This window comes from Salmo trutta, unplaced genomic scaffold (genome assembly GCF_901001165.1).
Source record: "Salmo trutta unplaced genomic scaffold, fSalTru1.1, whole genome shotgun sequence".
Taxonomy (NCBI): domain Eukaryota; kingdom Metazoa; phylum Chordata; class Actinopteri; order Salmoniformes; family Salmonidae; genus Salmo; species Salmo trutta.
Window position 1 is genome coordinate 14,371,605 of NW_021822911.1, and position 25,061 is coordinate 14,396,665.

The following is a 25,061-nucleotide window of genomic DNA, read 5'->3' on the forward strand; positions in this document are numbered from 1 at the left end:
ATTATATCTTACATTTAAATTTTCCCATATCTTTTTTTCATCTAATTCCGGAAAAACTACTTTCCAAAATTTCTCAGCAGCCGGCCTTCTACACACTTTTCCTACCATTATTCTATACAATCTTTTCACTGGTATACTAGATAAATGTACTTTCTTCTTACTGCTACCAATGAACAAATTAGGAAATACAAATAAATCTTCTCTTTCAACTTCACTATTTATTAAATCAACCCATTCTCTATTCTTTATCTTGTTATACATATTATTCACTGTTCCCCTTCCCACCTCTTCATCCCATTCACTGATTATGTCAAAAATAGCTTCCCCAGGTAAAAACCCTGGAATTACCTCATATGTATAATCTTTTATTTGCCGTAGACCTGCACTCATAAATACTTTATTATACAAAACTTTTTCTTTGTTCTTGATTTTCTCATTCAGAAATATAGGTTGATTCATAATCAGGTCAATATGTCCACATTCATGATATACATTAGGCAACAACTCTGCCCATGCATTTAGCACCTCTTTATAAAAATCTGGTACCTTTTCAAACATTGCCCTTTTAAGCCCCATCAATAAACCATTATCCTCACAACCACCACTCTCCTCTAAGTAGACTTTAAAGAAGTGTTTCCAGCCATAATCTTCACTGTCATACAAATATTTCTTTACTGTTTTTATCCTAATAGCTTTTCTTTTGACATCTAAATCTACAAGTTTTAAACCTCCATCCACATAGTCAGCAATCAATGTTTTCTGAGCTATTCTCACTCCTTTACCATCCCATATAAAATTTGACACCACATTATTCAATTCATTTAGGACCCACTCCGGCATGTCCAGGACTCCCAAAACATACACAAATTTGGATAATACCAAAGCATTTGCAACAATTACTTTCCCTTGTAACTTAAGTTTTCTATTTTTCCAGAAATTCAACGTTAGCTTGACTTTATTAAGGATCCCAGTCCAAGTTATATCTTTTGCCTCTTTCTCCTTTACACCAATGTTTACTCCCAGCACTTTAATAAAATCCTTTGCGCTCTTGAATGGAATCTCACACCCTTTTACATTGATATCCCCAACAAACATTATTTCAGTCTTCTCTGTATTAACTTTAGCACCCGATGCCTTGCCATATATATCTATGATTTCCATAATGCTTCCAATACTTTCTATATCCTTCACAGTACAAGTAGTGTCATCAGCGTACTGATGTACAACACTGACACCGCCACCTGGGATTCCAACACCCCTTACTTCTTTATTACTATTTATCAATGTAGCTAACGGTTCTGTAGAAACACTGTACAGCAGAGCTGACAAAGGACAACCCTGCCTTACTGACCTCTCCACAGGAAAAGTATCTGTTAACACTCCGTTACATTTCACACAACTTTTAGCCCCACTATACAACAGGTTGATCCAAGATACAAACTTTGGCCCAAACCCAAACCTCTCCATAGTTTGTAATAAAAAGCTGTGCTCCACTCTATCAAAAGCTTTGTTAAAATCCAAACTTAAAACTATACCACCTTCATTTTTCATTTGATTAACAACATCCCTAATTGTACAAATTACATCTGCAATATCTCTTCCAGGTATGCCGTAGGCTTGTGTTGATTCAATAATACTCCCAAAATTATTTTTCATCCTATTCGCTAACACTTTAGTCAGTATCTTATAGTCCGAATTTAGAAGGCTAATAGGCCTATAATTTTCTAACTTTAATCTACTGCCCCTATTTTTGAATAAGATCGTTAACATTCCAGTTGACATAGACTCAGGGATTTCCTTATTCTCTTCCATATAATGAAACACCCTCACTAAAATGGGTGCCAAAATATCTACAAAGACTTTATAGAACTCATTTGTTAAACCGTCCAAACCCGGACTTTTATTACCTTGCGTGCTAACAATTGCTTCCTTGATTTCCATAATCGAAATCTCTTCATCACACATCATTCTCTCTGCCTGCGATACTTTGGCACTAATTGTATCCAACACTTTTACAACACACACTTTATCTACATCATTCTTTTTGTAAAGATTTCTGTAAAAGTTTTCAACTGTCTCTAAGATCCCAACAAAATCGTTTACCTTTACACCTCTTTCATCTTCCAACTCTACAATGTAACTCTTAGTTTGTTTTCTTTTTTCCAGACCCCAAAAAAAGGATGTACATTTCTCTCCCTCCAAAGCGTACTGTGCCCTGCTCCTAACAATAGCACCCAAACATTTCTTTTTTTCATAACTACCCAGCTCTGCATGGATTTTCAAATAATTCACAACATCATAGTCTGGATCCGTATCAGCCTTTTCAAGTTCATGCAACATCCTATTCCTAAGCATTATTTCTTTCTGCTTATCTACTCGGTTAGGATTTTTTGCGTACCTAATACTCCTATTTTTTACTTTTGCTTTCACTTCCTCCCACCATAAACACACATTCTCTTTTAACAGTACATTAGACATTTCATCATTAATACATTCAACAATTTCATTTCTATATCCTTCCTCCTTTAACAGACTGGCATTTAAACACCATACACCTCCCCCTCTCCTCTCCACACCAAAACCCATTTCAAATGACATTACTGCATGATCACTATATGCTGTAAAGGTATATGACACCTTCTTAACATTCTGCACCAATTCTTGTTTTGCTAGACATAAATCAATTCTGCTTTGTTTTAATTCCTTTAGAACCACCTGCCTTCTAGAGAATACTCTTCTGTTTGGATTTTCAGCCCTCCATATATCTACTAGATTCTCCTCATTCATAAGTTTCCATAATGCATTTCTAGAAGAGTCATATCTGAATTTAGCACAACTAGAGGCATCCATTCTACTACACCTCACATTAAAATCTCCTATCAGTATACAGTTTTCTGAGCACATTTTTAATTTGTGAAACATTTCTCTCCTTTCAGATTCAATATTTGAAGCATAAACATTAATTAAACGAAAAACTACATTTTGAACTTCAAATTCAATTACAATAAGTCTACCATCATTGTCAGCATATATTTGTTTTACATTCTGCACCACATCATTTTTTATCAAAATAGCCACACCACATGTTTTATCTCCTCCATGACTACAAAAAATTAAATCAGACCATTTACTCTTAATCTCCTGCATTTTGGATTCTGTCCAATTGGTCTCTTGAAAACACAACATGTCTGCCTTAACAGACACTAATACCTGCTCAAATTTTCTCAAACTGTTACCGTTTAGGGATGCGACTGTAATCATTATTAATGTTTGCAGAAGTATAATCAGAGTCAAACAAGTCCTTTCAAATCCTACTTTTTCTTTTTTCCAAATCCCATCATCTCCCTGGTTTTCGACAATGACCTCTTATTTTTTACAAACAACTGATGATCCTCACCATCTATTTCATCATCCGTCTCTTTATTTGGATTTTTTGGGGGGAGCGGCTGTGAAGCCTTTTGAAAAGTGCGCTTTAACAGTGCCCGTGTCTTCAGTGGACCCAACCCACTCTTTGGTGTAATTCTCACACAGGCTTAAAGCTGGCTCAGGCACCTGAGAAGCACCTTGCACCATCTCCACCTGTGTATGTATTTCACCCATCATGTACTGCTGTTCCACCTTGTCAGCAGCAGAGACTAAAACCCCGTCTCGTGCTTTGCCATAAGACATTACAGGCTCTTCAAGCTTATCTGCCATTGTCTCTGGAGTCACACTCTCCATGTCACTCTCATCCTCTCTCTCCATCGGCACACTCCCCTCCCCTTCCTCAGACGTGAGGTCCATTGTTTGCAAAAGTAAGTGATCTTCTCCCTTATTACAGCTACATCTAACTTTGGGTCTGTCACACATTTTGCACACATTTCCTATGTTCCGACATTCTCTGGCATAATGCCCTTGTTCACTACATTTGTGGCATGTGAATTCCGGACATTCCTTTAGTATGTGCCCCGGCTGAATACATAATCTACATACCTTCACTTGATTGTCGTGGATTACACGAAAATATTCAAATCCCTCGACAGTGTTAAATTTAGTAGAATATGGCAAGGATTGCACATTGTCTGTAAACTTAACCTTGCAAAATCTCGTCCCATCTACAATGTCCGTTCCTGGCCACATCCTCCTCTTGATTGGCGTGGTCGCCTTCACATTCCAGCCTTTTAGTTTCTCTTCTATCTCCTCATCCGTAATGTATGCGGGCAAGTTCAAAAAGGACACCACCAGCTCATCGTTCCCTAATTCTTTAGCCATGATTTGACAGTTCTTTATCTTTAGCCCGTCTATTAGTCTTTCTTTTCCATTTACATGAGACATTGTTATTTCATACTTATTTCCGTCTTTCATTCGACATCCCAGTATTGCTCCGCAAACTTCCTTTATTCCTCTCAGCAATTCCATCGTTGTTATTTTCCCTTCTCCACTTATTTCCACGTTCACCGTCAGTTCCTTCTCATATGTTCTTTTTTTCAGTTCTTCGTTTAACATTCTGATTTCACTGTTGTTTTTTCTCGTCGTCGTTTGTATTCTTGATGTCGAAGCCATGTTGTCTGTCCGGTTATTTTAAGCAATATCCCCCAAACAGCTCACGCTGATGGGGGACAATAGCAAAAAAGTTTCACAGAAACTTCACTACAGTCACTCACAAACTTTCAAACTTATAAAGCAAATAGACCTCCAAAAACAACGATATTCTCTCTCAAGCACTCAGACACCTGCTTCTCTTCCACTTCTGAAACTCCAAAAAGGGACGTATGAAGCAAACGTGATAACCACTACACTACAGAAACTGCTGCTACAATTAGCTGCAAGGAGTAAACCGAATTTTACTGATATTCATGACACGTGTTCAAATTTCCAAAATTAGGTATTTATGAAAATAACTATTCTCTGTTATAAGTAAAGTACCTACTGCACGTGTCAAAGAGCACTGTTTCCGCCCGGTTTCGATCCGAGGACCTTTTGCGTGTTAAGCAAACGTGATAACCACTACACTATAGAAACTGCCACTACTATTGTCTGCAAGGAGTAAACCGAATTTTACTGATATTCATGGCATGTGTTCAAATTTCCAAAATTAGGTATTTATGAAAATAATTATTCTCTGTTAAAAGTATAGTACCTACTGCACGTGTTAAAGAGCACTGTTTCCACCCGTTTTTCGAACCGAGGACATTTCCCGTGTAAAGCGAACGTGATAACCACTACACTACAGAAACTGCTGGTACAATTAGCTGCAAGGAGTAAACCGAATTTGACCGATATTCATGGCACGTATTCGAATTTCCAAAATACAGAATTTATGAAAATAACTATTCTCTGTTAAAAATACAGTACCTACTGCACGTGACAAAGACCACTGTTTCCACCCGAGGACCTTTCGCGTGTTAAGCAAACGTGATTACCACTACACTACAGAAACTGCTGCTACATTTTGCTACAAGGAGTAAACCGAATTTTACAGATATTCATGGCACGTATTCGAATTTCCAAAATAAGGCATTAATGAAATTCTCTGTTACCGATATAGTACTTCTTGAATGTGTCAATGAGCATTGTTTCCGCCCGGTTTCGAACCAGGGACCTTTCGCGTGTGAATCAAACGTGATAACCACTACACTACAGAAACTGCTGCTACAATTATCTGCAAGGAGTAAACCGAATTTTACAGATATTCATGGCACGTATTCCAATTTCCAAAATACAGAATTTATGAAAATAACATTTCTCTGTTAAAAGTACAGCACTTACTGCACGTGTCAAATAGCACTGTTTCCACCCGGTTTCGAACCGAGGACCTTTCGCGTGTAAAGCGAACGTGATAACCACTACACTACAGAAACTGCTGCTTGATTTTTCAGCAAGGAGTAAACCGAATTTTACAGATATTCATGGCACGTATTCGAATTTCCAAAATAAGGCATCAATGAAATTCTCTGTTACCGCTATAGTACTTCTTGAATGTGTCAATGAGCGTTGTTTCCGCCCGGTTTCGAACCAGTGACCTTTCGCGTGTGAAGCAAATGTGATAACCACTACATTACAGAAACTGCTGCTACAATTATCTTGCAAGGAGTAAACCGAATTTTACTGATATACATGGCACGTATTCGAATTTCCAAAATACAGAATTTATGAAAATAACTATTCTCTGTTAAAAGTATAGTGCCTACTGCATATGTCAAAGAGCGTTGTTTCCGCCTGGTTTCGAACCGGGGACCTTTCGCGTGTGAAGCGAACATGATAACCACTACACTACAGAAACTGCTGCTTGATTTTTCTGCAAGGAGTAAACCGAATTTTACAGATATTCATGGCACCTATTCGAATTTCCAAAATAAGGGATTAATGAAATTCTCTGTTACCGCTATAGTACTTCTTGAATGTGTCAATGAGCGTTGTTTCCGCCCGGTTTCGAACCAGGGACCTTTCGCGTGTGAAGCAAATGTGATAACCACTACTCTACAGAAACTGCTGCTACAATTATCTTGCAAGGAGTAAAACGAATTTTACTGATATACATGGCACGTGTTCAAATTTCCAAAATTAGGTATTTATGAAAATAACTATTCTCTGTTAAAAGTAAAGTACCTACTGCACGTGTTAAAGAGCACTGTTTCCGCACGGTTTCGATCCGAGGACCTTTCGCGTGTTAAGCGAAAGTGATAACCACTACACTACAGAAACTGCTTCTACAATTAGCTCCAAGGAGTAAACCGAATTTTACCGATATTCATGGCACGTATTCAAATTTCCAAAATACAGAATTTATGAAAATAACTATTCTCTGTTAAAAGTACAGTACCTTATTGGACTTGTCAAAGAGCACTGTTTCCATCCGGTTTCGAACCGAGGACCTTTCCCGTGTTAAGCAAACGTGAAAACCACTACACTACAGAAACTGCTGCTTGATTTTTTTGCAAGGAGTAAACCGAATTTTACAGATATTCATGGCACGTATTCGAATTTCCAAAATAAGGCATTAATGAAATTCTCTGTTACCGCTATAGTACTTCTTGAACGTGTCCTCCTCGTAGCTAAATGTAGCAGCAGTTTCTGTAGTGCAGTGGTTATCACGTTCGCTTAACACGCGAAAGGTCCTCGGATCGAAACCGGGGGGAAACAGTGCTCTTTGACACGTGCAGTAGGTATTGTACTTTTAACAGAGAATAGTTATTTTCATAAATGCCTAATTTTGGAAATTTGAAAGCGTGCCATGAATATCTGTAAAATTCGGTTTATTCCTTGCAGATAATTGTAGCAGCAGTTTCTGTAGTGTAGTGGTTATCACGTTTGCTTCACACGTGAAAAGTCCCTGGTTCGAAACCCGGCGGAAACAATGCTAATTGACACATTCAAGAAGTATCATAGTGATAACAGAGAAATTCATTAATGACTTATTTTGGAAATTCGAATACGTGCAATGAATATCGGTAAAATTTGGTTTACTCCTCGTAGCTAAATGAAGCAGCAGTTTCTGTAGTGTAGTGGTTATCACGTTCGCTTAACACGCGAAAAGTCCTCGGTTCGAAACCGGGCGGCAACAGTGCTCTTTGACACGTGCAGTAGGCACTAAACTTTTAACAGAGAATAGTTATTTTCATGAATTTTCTATTTTGGAAATTCGAATACGTGCCATGAATATCTGTAAAATTCGGTTTACTCCTTGTAGATAAATGTAGCAGCAGTTTCTGTAGTGTAGTGGTTATCACGTTTGCTTCACATGCGAAAAGTCTTTGGTTCGAAACCGGTCGGAAACAACGCTCAATGACACATTCAAGAAGTATCATAGTGGTAACAGAGAAATTCATTAATGCCTTATTTTGGAAATTCGAATACGTGTCATGAATATCTGTAAAATTCGGTTTACTCCTTGCAGCTAATTGTAGAAGCAGTTTCTGTAGTGTAGTGGTTATCAAGTTCGCTTAACACGCGAAAGGTCCTCGGATCGAAACCGGGCGGAAACAGTGCTCTTTAACACGTGCAGTAGGTACTTTACTTTTAACAGAGAATAGTTATTTTCATAAATACTTAATTTTGGAAATTTGAACACGTGCCATGTATATCAGTAAAATTCGGTTTACTCCTTGCAAGATAATTGTAGCAGCAGTTTATGTAGTGTATTGGTTATCACGTTTGCTTCACACGTGAAAGGTCCCTGGTTCGAAACCGGGTGGAGACAACGCTCATTGACACATTCAAGAAGTACTATAGCGGTAACAGAGAATTTCATTAATGACTTATTTTGGAAATTCGAATACGTGCCATGAATATCTGTAAATTTCAGTTTACTCCTTGAAGAGAAATCAAGCAGCAGTTTCTGTAGTGTAGTGGTTATCACGTTTGCTTCACACGCGAAAGGTCCCTGGTTCGAAACCGGGCGGAAACAACGCTCATTGACACATTCAATTAGTACCACAGAGAATTTCATGAATCCTTATTTTGGAAATTCGAATACATTCCATGAATATCTTTAAAATTCGGTTTAATCCTTGTAGCTAAATGTAGCAGCAGTTTCTGTAGTGTAGTGGTTATCAAGTTTGCTTAACACGCAAAAGGTCCTCTGATCGAAACCGGGCGGAAACAGTTCTCTTTAACACGTGCAGTAGGTACTTTACTTTAATCAGAGAATAGTTATTTTCATAAATACCTAATTTTGGAAATTTGAACACGTGCCATGAATATCAGTAAAATTCGGTTTACTCCTTGCAGCTGATTGTAGTACTAGTTTCTGTGGTGTAGTGGTTGTCATGTTCGCTTCACACGCGAAAAGTCCCTGGTTCGAAACCGGATGGAAACAGTGCTCTTTGACACGTCCAGTAAGGTACTATACTTTTAACAGAGAATAGTTATTTTCATAAATTCTGTATTTTGGAAATTCGAATACGTGCCATGAATATCAGTAAAATTCGGTTTACTCCTTGTAGATAAATGTAGCAGCAGTTTCTGTAGTGTAGTGGTTATCATGTTTGCTTCACATGCGAAAAGTCTTTGGTTCGAAACCGGTCGGAAACAACGCTCATTGACACATTCAAGAAGTACTATAGTGGTAACAGAGAATTTCATTAATGCCTTATTTTGGAAATTCGAATACGTGCCATGAATATCTGTAAAATTCGTTTTACTCCTTGCAGAAAAATCAAGCAGCAGTTTCTGTAGTGTAGTGGTTATCACATTCCCTTTACATGCGAAAGGTCCTCGGTTCGAAACCGGGTGGAAACAGTGCTATTTGACACGTGCAGTAGGTATTGTACTTTTAACAGAGAATAGTTATTTTCATAAATGTCTAGTTTTGGAAATTTGAACGCATGCCATGAATATCTGTAAAATTCGGTTTACTCCTTGCACATAATTGTAGCAGCAGTTTCTGTAGTGTAGTGGTTATCAAGTTTGCTTCACACTTGAAAAGTCCCTGGTTCGAAACCATGCGGAAACAACGCTCATTGACACATGCAGTAGGTACTGTACTTTAAACAGAGAATAATTATTTTCATAAATGCCTTATTTTGGAAATTCGAATACGTGCCATGAATATCTGTAAAATTCGGTTTACTCCTTGCAGATAATCGTAGCAGCAGTTTCTGTAGTGTAGTGATTATCACGTTTGCTTCACACACGAAAGGTCGCTGTTTCGAAACCGGGTGGAAACAATGCTCATTGACACATTCAAGAAGTACCATAGTGGTAACAGAGAATTTCATTAATGCTTTATTTTGGAAATTCGAATACGTGCCATGAATATCTGTAAAATTCGGTTTACTCCTTGCAGCTAATTGTAGCAGCAGTTTCTGTAGTGTAGTGGTTATCACATTCTCTTTAAACGCGAAAGGTCCTCGGTTTGAAACCGGGCGAAAACAGTGCTCTTTGACACATGCAGTAGGTACTGTACTTTTAACAGAGAATAGTTATTTTCATAAATCCCTGATTTTGGAAATTCGAATACGTGCCATGAATATCTGTAAAATTCGGTTTACTCCTTGTAGCTAAATGTTGCAGCAGTTTCTGTAGTGTAGTGGTTATCACGTTTGCTTCACACGCGAAAAGTCCCTGGTTCGAAACCGGGTGGGAACAACGCTAATTGACACATTCAAGAAGTACCATAGTGGTAACAGAGAATTTCATTAATTCTTTATTTTGGAAATTCGAATACGTGCCATGAATATCTGTAAAATTCGGTTTACTCCTTGAAGAAAAATTAAATAGCAGTTTCTGTAGTGTAGGTGTTATCACGTTTGCTTTACACGCGAAAGGTCCTCGGTTCGAAACCGGGTGGAAACAGTGCTCTTTGACAAGTGCAGTAGGTACTGTACTTTTAACAGAGAATAGTTATTTTCATAAATTCTGTATTTTGGAAATTCGAATACGTGCCATGAATATCTGTAAAATTCGGTTTACTCCTTGTAGCTAAATGTAGCAGCAGTTTCTGTAGTGTAGTGGTTATCACGTTTGCTTCACACGTGAAAAGTCCACTGTTCGATACCGGGCGGGGACAACGCTCATTTACACATTCAAGAAGTACCATAGTGGTAACAGAGAAATTCATTATTTTGGAAATTTGAATACGTGCCATGAATATCTGTAAAATTCGGTTTACTCCTTGCAGAAAAATTAAGTAGCAGTTTCTGTAGTGTAGTGGTTATCACGTTTGCTTTACACGCGAAAGGTCCTCGGTTCGAAACCGGCCGGAAACAGTGCTCTTTGACACGTGCAGTAGGTACTGTACTTTTAACAGAGAATAGTTATTTTCATAAATGCCTAATTTTGGGAATTCGAACGCGTGCCATGAATATCTGTAAAATTCAGTTTACTCCTTGTAGCTAAATGTAGCAGCAGTTTCTGTGGTGTAGTGGTTATCACGTTTGCTTCACACGCGAAAAGTCACTGGTTCGAAACCGGGTGGGGACAACGCTCATTGACACATTCAAGAAGTATCATAGTGGTAACAGAGAAATTCATTAATGCCTTATTTTGGAAATTCGAATACGTGCCATGAATATCGGTAAAATTCGGTTTACCACTTGCAGAAAGATCGAGCAGCGGTTCCTGTAGTGTAGTGGTTATCATGTTCGCTTTACACGCGAAAGGTCCTCGGTTCGAAACCAGGCGGAAACAGTGCTCTTTGACACGTGTTGATGATCAGTTACTTGAGAAGGAGACCAAGTCAGGACGCTGGACCGGGTGGATTCAATTATAGTAAGGCATTTTATTATGAGACAAAGATATTTGGCAAAGCGTGCACGGACTCCTTCGTTTAGCTCATAGGGAACTAGCGGAAGAGAGCGCCGAAACATGGTGTGCATCCAATTTATACAATGAAATAACAGTGTGTTGACGTAGGTTGAGTCTAGTAGGTCCGCTCTCCTGACTGGTCGATGAGTGGAGGGACGGTCCATTCTCCAGGTGGTGTCGACTTCCCATTGGCCCTGGGCAGTGTCCTTTGTCCTCGGAGTCCAACACCCATAAGTGTGTTTTTCTGCTAATTCGTGTCTGGTTGGTTACGATATTCATGGAATGTTGTTTTTTACACCAGTGGTCAGTTCGTGTGGCTAGGGCGCTTTCATGTCTTGACATTTTTGTGTGAGTGCTTAAGTCAGCCATCTGTCTCTGGGTGTGGTCGTGATTGGTATCAGTTGGTTGCTCAATATGTCTCTGGAATTTTGTTGTGTGCTGTTGTGAAGCATGTTGTGCAAATGCCCTCCTTATATATCATTAGGTAAAATGTTAGATTATCTTTATTACAAATCCCCCTCTTCACGTCTGCAAGACGTGACAAAGAAAAAGGGGAACAGGCTTGCTCGGCGGTAGGTACTTGTCGTCTCATTGATCTGAACTTTCACTCGGTCCGTAGCTCACCATCTGCTCCGTTATCATCTCTCTAAAGTTCTGGTTATTAAACCTCTTGCACACGGGACCAAACAACAACCACACAACCCAAACACACTCATACAGGTTAAAGCAGCCCATAATACAGTTCTTGCAACACTTTTCCATTTCCCAAACATGAGCTGTGTTATCAAAAATGTACGTACAGCAATGAACCTAATCATTCTACCTACACCATCCTCTTTGCCCGTAACCTATCGAGAGTTAGTCTATTTTACCAGGTCATGAGGGAGGTGGCGGATAATTGGTCAGAGAACCTCTTTACTGCATCCCCTGTTTCATTCATGAATCTCTGTTGATTAAATGATGTCATTAATTCAATCCACATTATTATTTATTGTCAACTACCAACATAATGTAGTGTTAAAGCCTTCACATATTTGATTCATAACTTTGTATTCATCTGGAACCTCCCTGAGGATGCCAATAGCATCCATCTAGACAAAGCCATTCCCATCCTTATCAAAACTCCTCCTGTACCTACTTTAGCCTCCTATAACTGGTCTCTTATCACTAATTCAAACTGGTTGGACCAATAACCCCAGGGCGCAAGTTCCTAACCACCCTTTGTGGTAATTCTTGTCGTATGCGTCCTTTGCTGGTACTAGCCCACCCTTCATCAGCCATAGGTGCTATGAGGTTACACATTTTCTCCTGTGCTTTCAAACCTAAGTCAGTCACATTAACGATTACCTTTCCAGCCGTTAAAATCATCTCAATTCTCGGTGCCATTCTTGTATCTATAACACTGGTGCTCATCAGGAATCCAGGTGAACCGAGGTGGGTTGGCTGAGTACTTCAATCTGGCCAACCCCAATTCCTGTACAGTTGTCTGCTTCCCCAGGAAATTGTTTAATGTTTACCTAAAATTCTACATCTTGATCTTCTTTGATTCCTTATTCTGTAAGTCACTCATCAGTGTATTATATAGTTTATCTTTTCATTCTTATAAATGACAACGGTATCGTATGATTAGTGCCAGAAGGTGGTGGATCAATGTATCAGTCAGATTAGACTATGATGCAGCTCAGAGTCTCTACTCTTCTTAAAAACCGCCAACCCTCTCCTGCCCTTAGTCTCTCTGCTAGGTACCACCCCATACTCACACCTCTAGGAGCACACACAGTGATGAACGGTCGGGATAGGAAATCTTCGTTAAGGAGGTAACCCCCGGACCCTGTTGGTACTCGGTTCTTCTCCTAACTCTGTGTGTGATCATCAGTGCTCATATGTGTACATACCTCCTTGCAGTGGGTAACGTGGACCCATGTGACTCTCTCAGCTTTCCTACTGGCAAAGGCAATGGTTTAATAGCACCTGGTATGGGCCTTCCCAACGGGACTGCTTCCAGTTTTTTCTCCTCAGGGACTGGATCCACACTCAGTCTCCTAGTTGGATTGAGTGAATCACCTTCTCTTGCAATTCACCTGTTGGACACAAAATCTTGGACATACGGGTTTGGTTAACAGTCTTACATTTACATTTTACATTTAGGTCATTTAGCAGACGCTCTTATCCAGAGCGACTTACAGTAGTGAATGCATACATTTCATACATGTCATACATGTGCTCTTCTCATGTGCTCTGCTAGTATATCTTTAACTTATATGTCTACCTGTTCTGGTATTTCTATTCTCCCTAACTCTGGCATTCTATAGGCTCTACCTGATTAGCTAAACTGTCATCCATCATTTAAAGAGATGGCTCTAGTAAACCAACTCTAGGGATAATATCTTGACCTAATATTCTAGCTACCATAATCATGTCCACCAAGTAAGTTGTGAATGCTTCTACCCATTTGCTATACTTATCTGTTATTGTTAAACACCCCTTCTTCCCCTCAATTCGGAATAGTTCAATAAGTCCATTTCCAAATGTTGGAATGGACATTCTACAAATTTTTTTTTTGTTCTAGTAGCATCCTATCCTGTTCTATCGCCTGCTCTACTATACTCCCCCTTTTTATACATGGCTCAAGCCATGTATCAATTCTGCTGCATTTCTTAACAATGTCTTTGGTAAGATCAGTAAATTATCCTTATGTCAGCCCTTCTCTTTTAGGATTGCCCCCTTCCATTTACCACATGTCCAATTCTCCCTGGGGCATTCATCCTTAGCTACCCTGTGCATTCCTCTATCAAGTGTCTTATCTTCTTTAAGATTTACCTACTTTCCACTAAATTATCATATCTTTTCCTAGCGAATTTTACCAAACATAACTTAAAATCAAAACTATAATACATGCCTATGGAGCCGATAGTCTCTCCATGTATTAATATCCTAACTAAATGAACCTAACTAAGTTATCCTTCTATCTTCTATTCGTATGTCTTTTCTGTCTCTCCCAGTGTTATTTCTGTCCTCACCTGTTTATAATTTAACTATGCTGGTCTCCACTCACTAACCGTTATCTAATTCTTCTGTGTCACTTTTATCTTCTCTTCCTTGCTTATGCTCTCCTCCTACTTCCAACCCATCAAGGTCTCAGCAGTGCAGGGGAGTACTAGAGGTCTCATTGTCTTATTCCATAGCTACTTAAATTTATCTCGATATCCTCAATGATCCTGGATCACCTACTGATGTCATATATTCCTGTCCTGTTGGCTTAGAATATATCCTGATACTTGACAGAAGTCTACCATTATTAAACTTATTCACAACAAAATATAATAATACTATTATGTCGATTCCATAGCCTTGTTGTGTTAAATCTCTTACACTGAATACAACCACCGCTGACTTTCTAAGGGAAAATAAACTTATCTAGATAATGTAAAAAGTACCCCTAATTATCAAACGATATTCACATAACATAATCAGATCAAAATGACTAATCTGAACTACTCCACAAAGAAAAATTATTGTACCCTTATCGTCATTCTCATTGGTTCAAATTATCCACTTGTGTGTAAGAACTTTAATTCCACCATGTGTGTATACCCCTTTAAGATATCCTGTCCCTAGGTATTTTTCCCAAAGATAGTTAAGCGCTCCCTTTTCCATAAAATAACCACTTGGTCAGCATTTCCTCATACTACACCGATTCAAAAACCCAAACGTTAACTACAAACAAAACCTAAAAATACTTTATAATTCCATTATACTCCCCCCAATCATTAGTTTTAAACTTAATTGAAAATGCGCTACCCTTGGATACAATACTGTACTTCAAACCTATTAAACTCCCCTACTTTAACATACTACTTGACTAATTTAACCCAAGATTTCTTAAAACCTTAAACCCCTTCAGTTTGTCTGCAAACCGGCCCATTCTGTTTGCTAAGAATACCCTGCCATTATACACAACTGTGTTTAATGTGCACCGTCCCTGTAAAAATAAAATTAACTCCACCTGCAATTCACTTTACTAACTTAATATTTTTCCATGCAATGTTCAAATCCCCACCAGTGAGAGTTCCTAAGGATACTCCGGCAATGATTATGAAAATAACAAACAGGGGAGCTGATATCCCCAGCCTCTCCCAGGGAGGGAGATAACCCGACCCTGGGCGTGGCGCCTTAGGTCGTGGAAACGGGAGCTGTTGTCCCATTTTCCCCAACTAAGGTTTCAGTGGTTGGAATCGAATTTTAGGGCGCGCAAATCGGCCCTGGTTTCAGTCAAAGTTCTGGAAGGGGTTGGGGCCGGAGTGCAGTGTGTAAGGTGGTGCCAAGGCGCGCCTGATTTACCTTTGACCTGGACAGAGTGTGAAGTAACTTCCTTCACTTCGTACGGTCCAGTCCACCTGGGTTCCAGCCACTTTCTCTTGTGGACTTTGACCCTCACCCAGTCCCCAACTTTTACCTTCAGTGGTGGCGAATCTCCCGACAGCTCCCCCTCTTGGACCTTGCGGATCTGTGTGGAGAGAGCTGCAGAAAGTTCCGTCAGTTTTCTCACATAGTCAGACATTGCAATTTGTTGTACATCAAGGGCGGGCATATGACCTCCCTCCCTTGGTGGACCAGGCATGACTCTACCAGTCATTATCTCATGAGGAGAGAGATGGGTGCCTGCACCTGGAGAGGCTCTCATAGCCATCAACGCCAGGGGCAGGGCTTCCACCCAAGTCAACTTCGATCCTGCACATACCTTAGCTATTTTAGCCTTAAGGGATTGATTGGCGCATTCCACGAGGCCCTGAGATTGGGGCCTGCACACCGACCCAAATTTGTGTACAATCCCGAATCTCTCCCACCAATTGCTTTATACTGTTCCTTTCCCCCAGCTCTATCCTGTATTTTTTGTTCCAAATATTCACTAAATTTGAGCTTGGTTGGTGGAGTAGTTGCCATCTTATTATCTGTATAAGTGTCTCTCTATCTTTGTATACTTAGCCCGTCGCTGGTAAAGACCAGCGATGTATTCACGGCGCGGACACCGACTTATCTCTGGTGTCCCACCCTCGTAAACAAAGTGTTATGTGGTTATATTTTATTTGTTCCCCACAACCCCAACAGCACGGCGGCCCTCAAATTGTTTAAATATCACCTTGGTATTGGAGGTCTCATGGAACGAACACCCAAATCATGCAGTCATCAGGGTTATATAGTTACAATGAGTTATATTTACTTTAATTCCTCCACATGTACATGGGTGGTCTCATCTGGTTGCCATTCCAGTAGCCCTCCCAAGTTAACGGATATATTCTATCAATGACGTGCCACACAGGCTCACAGTCTACACGGGGAGTCACACAGACTTTGACCCACACAGGATCGCCACACAGGCTCACAGATCCACACAGGATCGCCACACAGGCTCTCTATTCAGTCAAATATCTTTGTATTCAGCCTTAACATTTGTTAACACAATTTACATACAATTTAACAACAATTCATACTCACGCCCAGTACTACTGATCAAAATTTGGATAAAGACTATAATATAATATGCAGATTTTTGTTTTAACAGGCTCTGCTTACCTTTTTTTAGTCGAGCTCGTTGATCAGTTTCCCGGGGCAAGTAGAATCGCCGATGGCTCCTGCGGACAGGTCACCCGTCCTCACGAGATTGTCCTGGACTTGTCTCCTCTCACATCAACCATTTATGGACCGAATTCAGAAGTATGAAACCATCCTCTGCTACCAAGTTTTGTTGATGATCAGTTACTTGAGAAGGAGACCAAGTCAAGACGCTGGACAGGGTGGATTCAATTATAGTAAGGCAGTTTTATTAAGAGACAAAGATATTTGGCAAAGCGTGCACGGACTCGTTCGTTTAGCTCTTAGGGAACTAGCAGAAGAGAGCCCCAAAACATAGTGTGCATCTGTTTTATACAACATGATTGTAATGCTATGACGTAGGTTGAGTCTTGTAGATTCGTCCTCCTGACTGGTCGTTGAGTGGAGGGTTGATCCGGTCTCGGGTCGGTGTCGACTCCCCATTGGTCCATGAGTGTGTTCTCTGTTCCTCTAACCCAGCCCTCAGGGATGGGTTTGTGTGTGTGTGTACGTGTGTGTTTTGTGCTGAGTCATTGTCTGTGTGTCTCTGTAGTCACAAGATGTTATTGCGAGACTGGCCGCTGGCCCCTGTGATCAGGGCATTTCCTGTTTTATCAGTGCTGTGTAAGGTCTAAGTCGGCCATCTGTTTCCGTATCCGTTCAACACAGAATGTGTCTTTTGTATCAGCAGATAAGTGTTGCGCAATAGACCAGCTTATGCGATATATTTATTACAGCGGACAGAAATACTAGGAGAGAGGGGTACCCCTACACAGAACTGAACCGGATCAAAGATGGCGGACAGATATACTAGGATGGAAGCAAATGTAAGGGATTATAACGTCATAACGAATCATGCAGAAACATGTACAGTTTACAGGAATGTTAGTTAATGTAGAGACAAACGATTATGCTTTTTTTAATCGTAAAGTTCATTTACGAAAATCGCGATTTAGCAAGCTAGCTGACTAGCTAACATTAGCCAACTAGCTGACTAGCTAACATTAGCCAGCTAGCTGACTAGCTAACATTAACCAACTAGCTGACTAGCTAACATTAACCAGCTAGCTGACTAGCTAACATTAACCAGCTAGCTGACTAGCTAACATTAACCAGCTAGCTGACTAGCTAAAATTAACCAGCTAGCTGACTAGCTAACATTAACCAGCTAGCTGACTAGCTAACATTAACCAGCTAGCTGACTAGCTAACATTAACCAGCTAGCTGACTAGCTAAAATTAACCAGCTAGCTGACTAGCTAACATTAACCAGCTAGCTGACTAGCTAACATTAACCAGCTAGCTGACTAGCTAACATTAACCAGCTAGCTGACTAGCTAACATTAGCCAGCTAGCTGACTAGCTAACATTAACCAGCTAGCTGACTAGCTAACATTAACCAACTAACTGACTAGCTAACATTAACCAGCTAGCTGACTAGCTAACAATAGCCAGCTAGCTAACATTAACCAGCTAGCTGACTAGCTAACATTAACCAGCTAGCTGACTAGCTAACATTAGCCAGCTAGCTGACTAGCTTTATGGGTGTTGTGACATGAGTATGAAATTGTAATTCTGGTTGTTTTAGGGACTCCTGAAACAACCAGCAAACCAGGCTGTCGTTTTGTGAAACAGTGGATGTATAGAATCTAGCTAGCTGAAGAATTTACTGCAAATTGAATGTACAATTGTGTTAGCTTGCCTTGCTGATATTTGCCATGCAGATAGATGAAATAACGTAGCTAGCTATGTTCTTGCTTATTGTGCAGTGGATGATTATAATACCTGTATGCCTATGGATGTGTAGCTAGCTATCTAGCCGATCTGTGTATGGACCCAAACGTTTGGTATACATATTAGTTCAGAACCTATGAACCTCAGCTATCATAGCCAGTTGTATCAACTTCAAAACAGCCTGAATGACATTAATGAAGCCTATGGATTGAGTAGAATATAATGTAACTTTGTGCCAAGGATGCAAGTCGTATATACATGTAGTTATTACCATGCATGAGATCCCCACATTGTAGCCTGTACATTTAATATATTCACTGATCATGTACTATACCTTGGAAAATAAAGGTGCAGTTTAGGTATGAATGTCTTTGAGATTATTTTTCAGTCATATCCAATACCAGGAGTATCAAATTCCAGTCTTTGAATGACGCTGTGTCTGCATGTATGTATTACAATTATACACTTCAACAGTGTTTACCAATCTTGGTCCTGGGACATCAATGGTTACACATTGTAACTAATAGACTAGAAACAGGATTTAACTAGTTAATTCATATATAATGTTAAAAAACAGAACACTACACTTCCTATGCATCATGTAAATACTCTAACACTGGTTCATCTCAACATCTAATGCCCTTCATCTGCATTGATCTGATAAACACAGGATAGGTGGAGTATTTCATCACATTACACTTCATTTCAACCAGTAGCGAATGTGAAACGCTTTATTGAAAAGCTCATTAACCAAGTGTTATAAATACAAGTTTCAATCTGTACTTCAATGCACATCTGTTGTGCATTATAAAAACAGAGGAAGAAAGAGGAGGTGGTGAGAGAGGTGTAAAAGACAGAAAGGGAAAGAGGTAAGCACATAGGAGCAGGGAAGGCAGCACATGATTAATGAATCACAGTGCTACATAAATATTCTCTCAGTTCATCACAATTACATAATAGTGTCTCTCGTCGGCCCAAAGGTTCTTAAAAGCAGGTGATGAGGCGATGATGGGACTGGGGGTTGGCATCCTCTCACATCAAAACATATCTGCAGACGAGAGACAGATGGAGAGAGAGAGCATGTTTAAGCCTTGTGTTTTTATTTTTTATTCTAACATTTTTAGTCATCAATCAGGAGGTGAAATGTAAAACTGACCTTGGATCATTAACTCTGGGACTACTGCATCTCTATCTGTATTTCAATGTAAAGCATCTCTTTAATAATACTTCCTGTATAATATAAACTGACCTTGGATCATTAACTCTGGGACTACTGCATCTCTGTCTGTATTTCAATGTAAAGCATCTCTTTAATAATACTTCCTGTATAATATAAACTGACCTTGGATCATTAACTCTGGCACTACTGCATCGCTATCTGTATTTCAATGTAAAGCATCTCTTTAATAATACTTCCTGTATAATATAAACTGACCTGGGATCATTAACTCTGGGACTACTGCATCTCTATCTGTATTTCAATGTAAAGCATCTCTTTAATAATACTTCCTGTATAATATAAACTGACCTGGGATCATTAACTCTGGGACTACTGCATCTCTATCTGTATTTCAATGTAAAGCATCTCTTTAATAATACTTCCTATATAATATAAACTGACTTGGGATCATTAACTCTGGGACTACTGCATCTCTATCTGTATTTCAATGTAAAGCATCTCTTTAATAATACTTCGTGTATAATATAAACTGACCTGGGATCATTAACTCTGGGACTACTGCATCTCTATCTGTATTTCAATGTAAAGCATCTCTTTAATAATACTTCCTGTTGACCTGACCAAGTGACCTCTCACCTCTGATCATGCTGTGCCCTCTATGAACCAGTTCAGATGCAGGAGGGGTTCACCGACACAGCTGATATAACCTAGAGGATTTAGGGAGAAGGGGAGAGAGGGATGAAGTGAAGGAGAGAGACTGTTATTGAGAAAATAAGGTAGTTAAAGCGACAGTGTTCAACAGGAATCTGTGTGTGGCCTCACCTGGTGTCCACACCACACTAAGTGGCTGCAGAGTACTTTATGCTGAAAAACATGAACGGACCCACAAGGACAAACAATATAGCGTAGTTATATAAATAATGAAGTGTCTTACTATTCTCCATGGTTGGCCCTCTTGCCTATTCTTTGAAGGTGGAAGGAGCCACAGTTATACACCTGAACCTGCTCACTGCACAACACAATCCATCAATCAGATTGATTCATGAGTGTGTAGGTGTGGGTTATAGGGTGTCTAATTGTTCTAGATTTTTTAAATATGGGTGATTTTAAAATAGCCTGTTTTGTTTTTGCACAGACATCACACACTTACCTAAACAGCACCCTCACCTGAGAAGTAGAAATCAAAGGGAGAGAAACTGTGAACTGAATAACTGCAGTTGACATAGCTCAGTAAATGGAAGAATACTCTTATTGCGATGTGAATGGCTCTTAAAAGAGCCTTTGGTTGTGCATAGTGTAGTCTATGGTGTTGCCAGGGAACAGCACCCTCTTTGAAGAAGTAGGAGGTGAAGATCTCCTGCACACGAATTGCCTCTCTTGCTGCGTTGTTGGACCCCATCCTTGAAACATCCTGCAGAGCAGCAGACTCCTCCTCTGGCACACGGCGGCGAGCTGCAGATCCCCTCCTGGTCCTCGTGTCCATCCTCATGAAGTTACGCAGGACACAAGTAGCCTTCATGTAACAGTTGTTAAAGTACTGTGTGAATTTCCCCAAGTTCATATATTAATATGGCATGTCGATTTGTTATTATGCATGTCTGCATCCTGGGAGTAGGGGAGTGTGTACTTAGTACAGTACAGCACCGGTTACACTATTTACACACAAACATCTGCCACAATAGTAATCATATAGACTGCACAAGCACCAGAAACGCTGTTGTTTTGACAAGTAGCGATAAATCACTGATATCAATTAGGGGTGAAATCCGGTTGTACGTGATGTTGTAACTAACTCAACTAAAAAAACACATGAACATTTAGAGATATCTTTTACCTCACTGATTAGAGGACAACGTGCAGAAGACAGTTAGCTACTGTTAGGGTTGCGTCAATTCGAATCTGGTATCAGTACAAAAATAGTCAGCACGGAGTAACTTCTGATTTCTTTGTACTTTAATTAATGCAAACACTTGAATGGTAAATATGATGTTCGTATATACGGGCTCACTGAAACACCACACAGGGTGTTTCATTCAGATCTAGGTTGTGTTGTTTAAATGTTCCCTTTATTTTTTTTAGCAGTATATGTTGCTCCATCTATGTTAATACAATATAAACCTCTTATGTTTAGCATTAGTATTCATAAGCTACGCACAACAACTAGTTTAAGAAAATATAACCCAACACTACATTTTGGAGTGATGCATTTAAATATAGGGGTCGCTAAACAAAGGAACGCAACACTTATTTGTCATCACTCATCGATATCATGTTGAAATCAATTGTACCGAGAGGAGGGAGATGAGGTTGCACGTCCTGTTAAAACTAACAGCTCAAAAACCACACGGAATCTGGGAATGATGTGTACATCCCTGGTTAGAGGACAACTTGTATAAAACAGCTAGATACATTTTGGAGTGTTGCATTTTGATTCATTTACATTTACATTTAAGTCATTTTGGTGGTGTCGTGGAAATTCAGTAGAGAGAGAGACTTGGTCAAACAATCACCTTTATTTAATATTGATTAATTATTGCAATAATGAAACCATCAGCCCAACAGTCTTAACTGACTGTTAGGTTGAGAGTCTACCCTTTACAGACAATACACAGTTTATATAGCTTATACCCAGAATGCTTGGATCCACCCCTCCCATCTAGATTGGGGGGCACCATAAGCCACTTTGGGCTCATCCTGTCTTCATCTGCACCTGGTGTTATATTAACCCCGGGCCCTGGCCTAATTTCCCAGATGCCAGGATGTCTACGGACCATTGATTGGGGGGCACCATAAGCCACTTTGGGCCCATCCTGTCTTCATCTGCACCTGGTGTTATATTAACCCCGGGCCCTGGCCTAATTTCCCAGATGCCAGGATGTCTACGGACCATTGAGGCCTTTGTTCTACTCCTCTCTATCCCAGCTAAACATACACCATATCTTGTCTATGGAATGCAGGCTCAATCAGACCGGAGACATATGTCTCACCTGCACCACTAATCGTAGAATGGAATGTGGCCGTTTGGTTTTTAATCACGAGACATTAATCAATTGTCAGCTTCAAGCCATCTCTAGTGAAATCCATGTCCTCGACACCCAGACTAGCTGCAGGAAGCTAGAGTGGACACCATAAAACTCAGAATTAGCAGGACAGAAATATCTTACTGTTTGTTAAGTAAATAATTGTTGAATATCCACCAAATGAGGTAAATTGACATCATTAAAATACTCCTACTACAATGTTTAAACATTCTACATTGTGACATCATTACAATACTCCTACTACAATGTTAAAACATTCTACATTGTGACATAATTTCATTGATATCATGAAACAACTCCTTCATGTATTTTCTGATGTTTGATCAGAGATCTTTTATCAGAGTATCTCTTGTCACATTCACCACAGCTATAAGGTTTCTCTCCTGTGTGAGTTCTCCGGTGTGATATTAGGGTGCTTGGGTGACTAAAACTCTTCCCACATTGAGTACAGCTAAAAGGTTTCTCTCCTGTGTGTGTTCTATGGTGTGAAGTCAGCTGGCGAGATGTAGTAAAACTCTTCCCACATTGATCACAGCTATAAGATTTCTCTCCTGTGTGCATCCTCTGGTGTAAAGTCAGCTGGCTAGATGTAGTAAAACTCTTCCCACATTGATCACAGCTATAAGATTTCTCTCCTGTGTGTGTTCTCTGGTGTGAAGTCAGATATCTAGATGTAGTAAAACTCTTCCCACATTGATCACAGCTATAAGATTTCTCTCCTGTGTGCATCCTCTGGTGTAAAGTCAGCTGGCTAGATGTAGTAAAACTCTTCCCACATTGATCACAGCTATAAGATTTCTCTCCTGTGTGTGTTCTCTGGTGTGAAGTCAGCTGGCTAGATGTAGTAAAACTCTTCCCACATTGATCACAGCTATAAGATTTCTCTCCTGTGTGTGTTCTCTGGTGTGAAGACAGCTGGCTAGATGTATAAAAACTCTTTACACACTGATCACAGCCATAAGGTTTCTCTCCTGTGTGTGTACGCTGGTGTACTATCAGGTTGTTTAGCTGAGTAAAACTCTTCCCACATTGACCACAGCTATAAGGTTTCTCTCCTGTGTGTGTTCTCTGGTGTATAGTTAGATAGCTAGATGTTGAAAAACTTCTCCCACATTGATTACAGCTATACGGTTTTTCTCCTGTATGTCCCCGCTGGTGTACTATCAGGCTGTTTAGCTGAGTAAAACTCTTCCCACATTGATCACAGCCAAAAGGTTTCTCTCCAGTGTGTATTCTCTGGTGTGATTTCAGGGTTTGTAGCTGAATAAAACTCTTCCCACATTCATCACAGCCATAAGGTTTCTCTCCATTGTGAATTCTTTGATGTATTTTAAGGTCTCCTGAAGAGTTGAATCTCTTCCCACAGTCAGAGCAGCAGTGAGTTCTCTTCCCTGTGGGTCTCTGCTGGTTTTTCTTGAGGAGTTCTGATGTGGAGAGACTCTTCTCTGCCTCGTCAGCATGATGTTGTTGAGGCTCCCCAGAGGACCCACGATAGTCCCGCCTCTCTCCTGTGTGAATGGCAAAGTCAGACAGATGGTTAAAGGCCCACAACAGTAGAAATCAACTTTTTATTTGAGGTAAAAGGTGATGCCCAGAGCATACCCATGAAGTTCTACAACAATTGACGTCTGTTAAATGATTTGACAATAAAGACAGACAAGTTAGCAACAAGTCATATTTTGTCTTGTTTTCACATTAGTGTTAACTAGAAATAAGTTATTAATGCCGGCGAACCAAAACAAAACAACGACCCAAAACAACGGTGCCGCAGAAGGGGCAGACGGAGCGGTCTTCTGGTCAGGCTCCGTAGACGGGCACATCGCGCACCGCTCCCGAGCATACTACTCTCCAATGTCCAGTCTCTTGACAACAAGGTAAACGAAATCCGAGCAAGGGTTGCCTTCCAGAGAGACATCAGAGAAACATGGCTCATTGTTCTCAGCCCTCTCCTGTACTCCCTGTTCACCCATGACTGCGTGGCCATGCACGCCCCCAACTCAATCATCAAATTTGCAGACGACACTACAGTGGTAGGCTTGATTACCAAAAACAACGACAGGCCCTCGGAGTGTGGTGTCAGGAATTTTTGTTTAAATATTTGTTTTAACCTTTATTTAGCCTTCATCAAAATCACATTTTCCTATAAGAAAAATGTTATTACCTTTCTTGTTCTTCGTCAGAATGCACTCCCAGGACTTCTACTTCAATAACAAATGTAGGTTTGGTCCCAAATAATCCATCGTTATGTTCCAACAGCGGCGTTTTGTTCGTGAGTTCTAGACACTATCA

The 25,061-nt window shown here is 40.0% G+C and overlaps 1 protein-coding gene and 7 non-coding genes across 8 annotated transcripts in view; 5 read left to right on the top strand and 3 right to left on the bottom strand.

Moving 5' to 3' along the window:
- LOC115186498 (zinc finger protein 431-like) overlaps positions 1-23,315 on the bottom strand; it is a gene marked incomplete at its 5' end in the record, with an annotated part of 134,846 nt that extends 111,531 nt beyond the window's left edge. Inside the window, one exon of the mRNA XM_029746120.1 lies at positions 23,278-23,315. Within this exon, the coding sequence (XP_029601980.1) occupies positions 23,278-23,315 (38 nt within the window). The remainder of the gene's footprint in view (positions 1-23,277) is intronic.
- On the bottom strand, positions 5,768-5,840 carry trnav-uac (transfer RNA valine (anticodon UAC)). Its single transcript has one exon. It is a non-coding gene; the product is annotated as a tRNA-Val (tRNA).
- On the bottom strand, positions 6,190-6,262 carry trnav-cac (transfer RNA valine (anticodon CAC)). The gene has a single exon. It is a non-coding gene; the product is annotated as a tRNA-Val (tRNA).
- Positions 8,314-8,386, top strand: trnav-cac (transfer RNA valine (anticodon CAC)). Its single transcript has one exon. It is a non-coding gene; the product is annotated as a tRNA-Val (tRNA).
- trnav-uac (transfer RNA valine (anticodon UAC)) lies at positions 9,147-9,219 on the top strand. The gene has a single exon. It is a non-coding gene; the product is annotated as a tRNA-Val (tRNA).
- On the top strand, positions 9,782-9,854 carry trnal-uaa (transfer RNA leucine (anticodon UAA)). Its single transcript has one exon. It is a non-coding gene; the product is annotated as a tRNA-Leu (tRNA).
- trnav-uac (transfer RNA valine (anticodon UAC)) lies at positions 10,616-10,688 on the top strand. Its single transcript has one exon. It is a non-coding gene; the product is annotated as a tRNA-Val (tRNA).
- On the top strand, positions 11,037-11,109 carry trnav-uac (transfer RNA valine (anticodon UAC)). Its single transcript has one exon. It is a non-coding gene; the product is annotated as a tRNA-Val (tRNA).
- Positions 23,316-25,061: the final 1,746 nt, after the last annotated feature.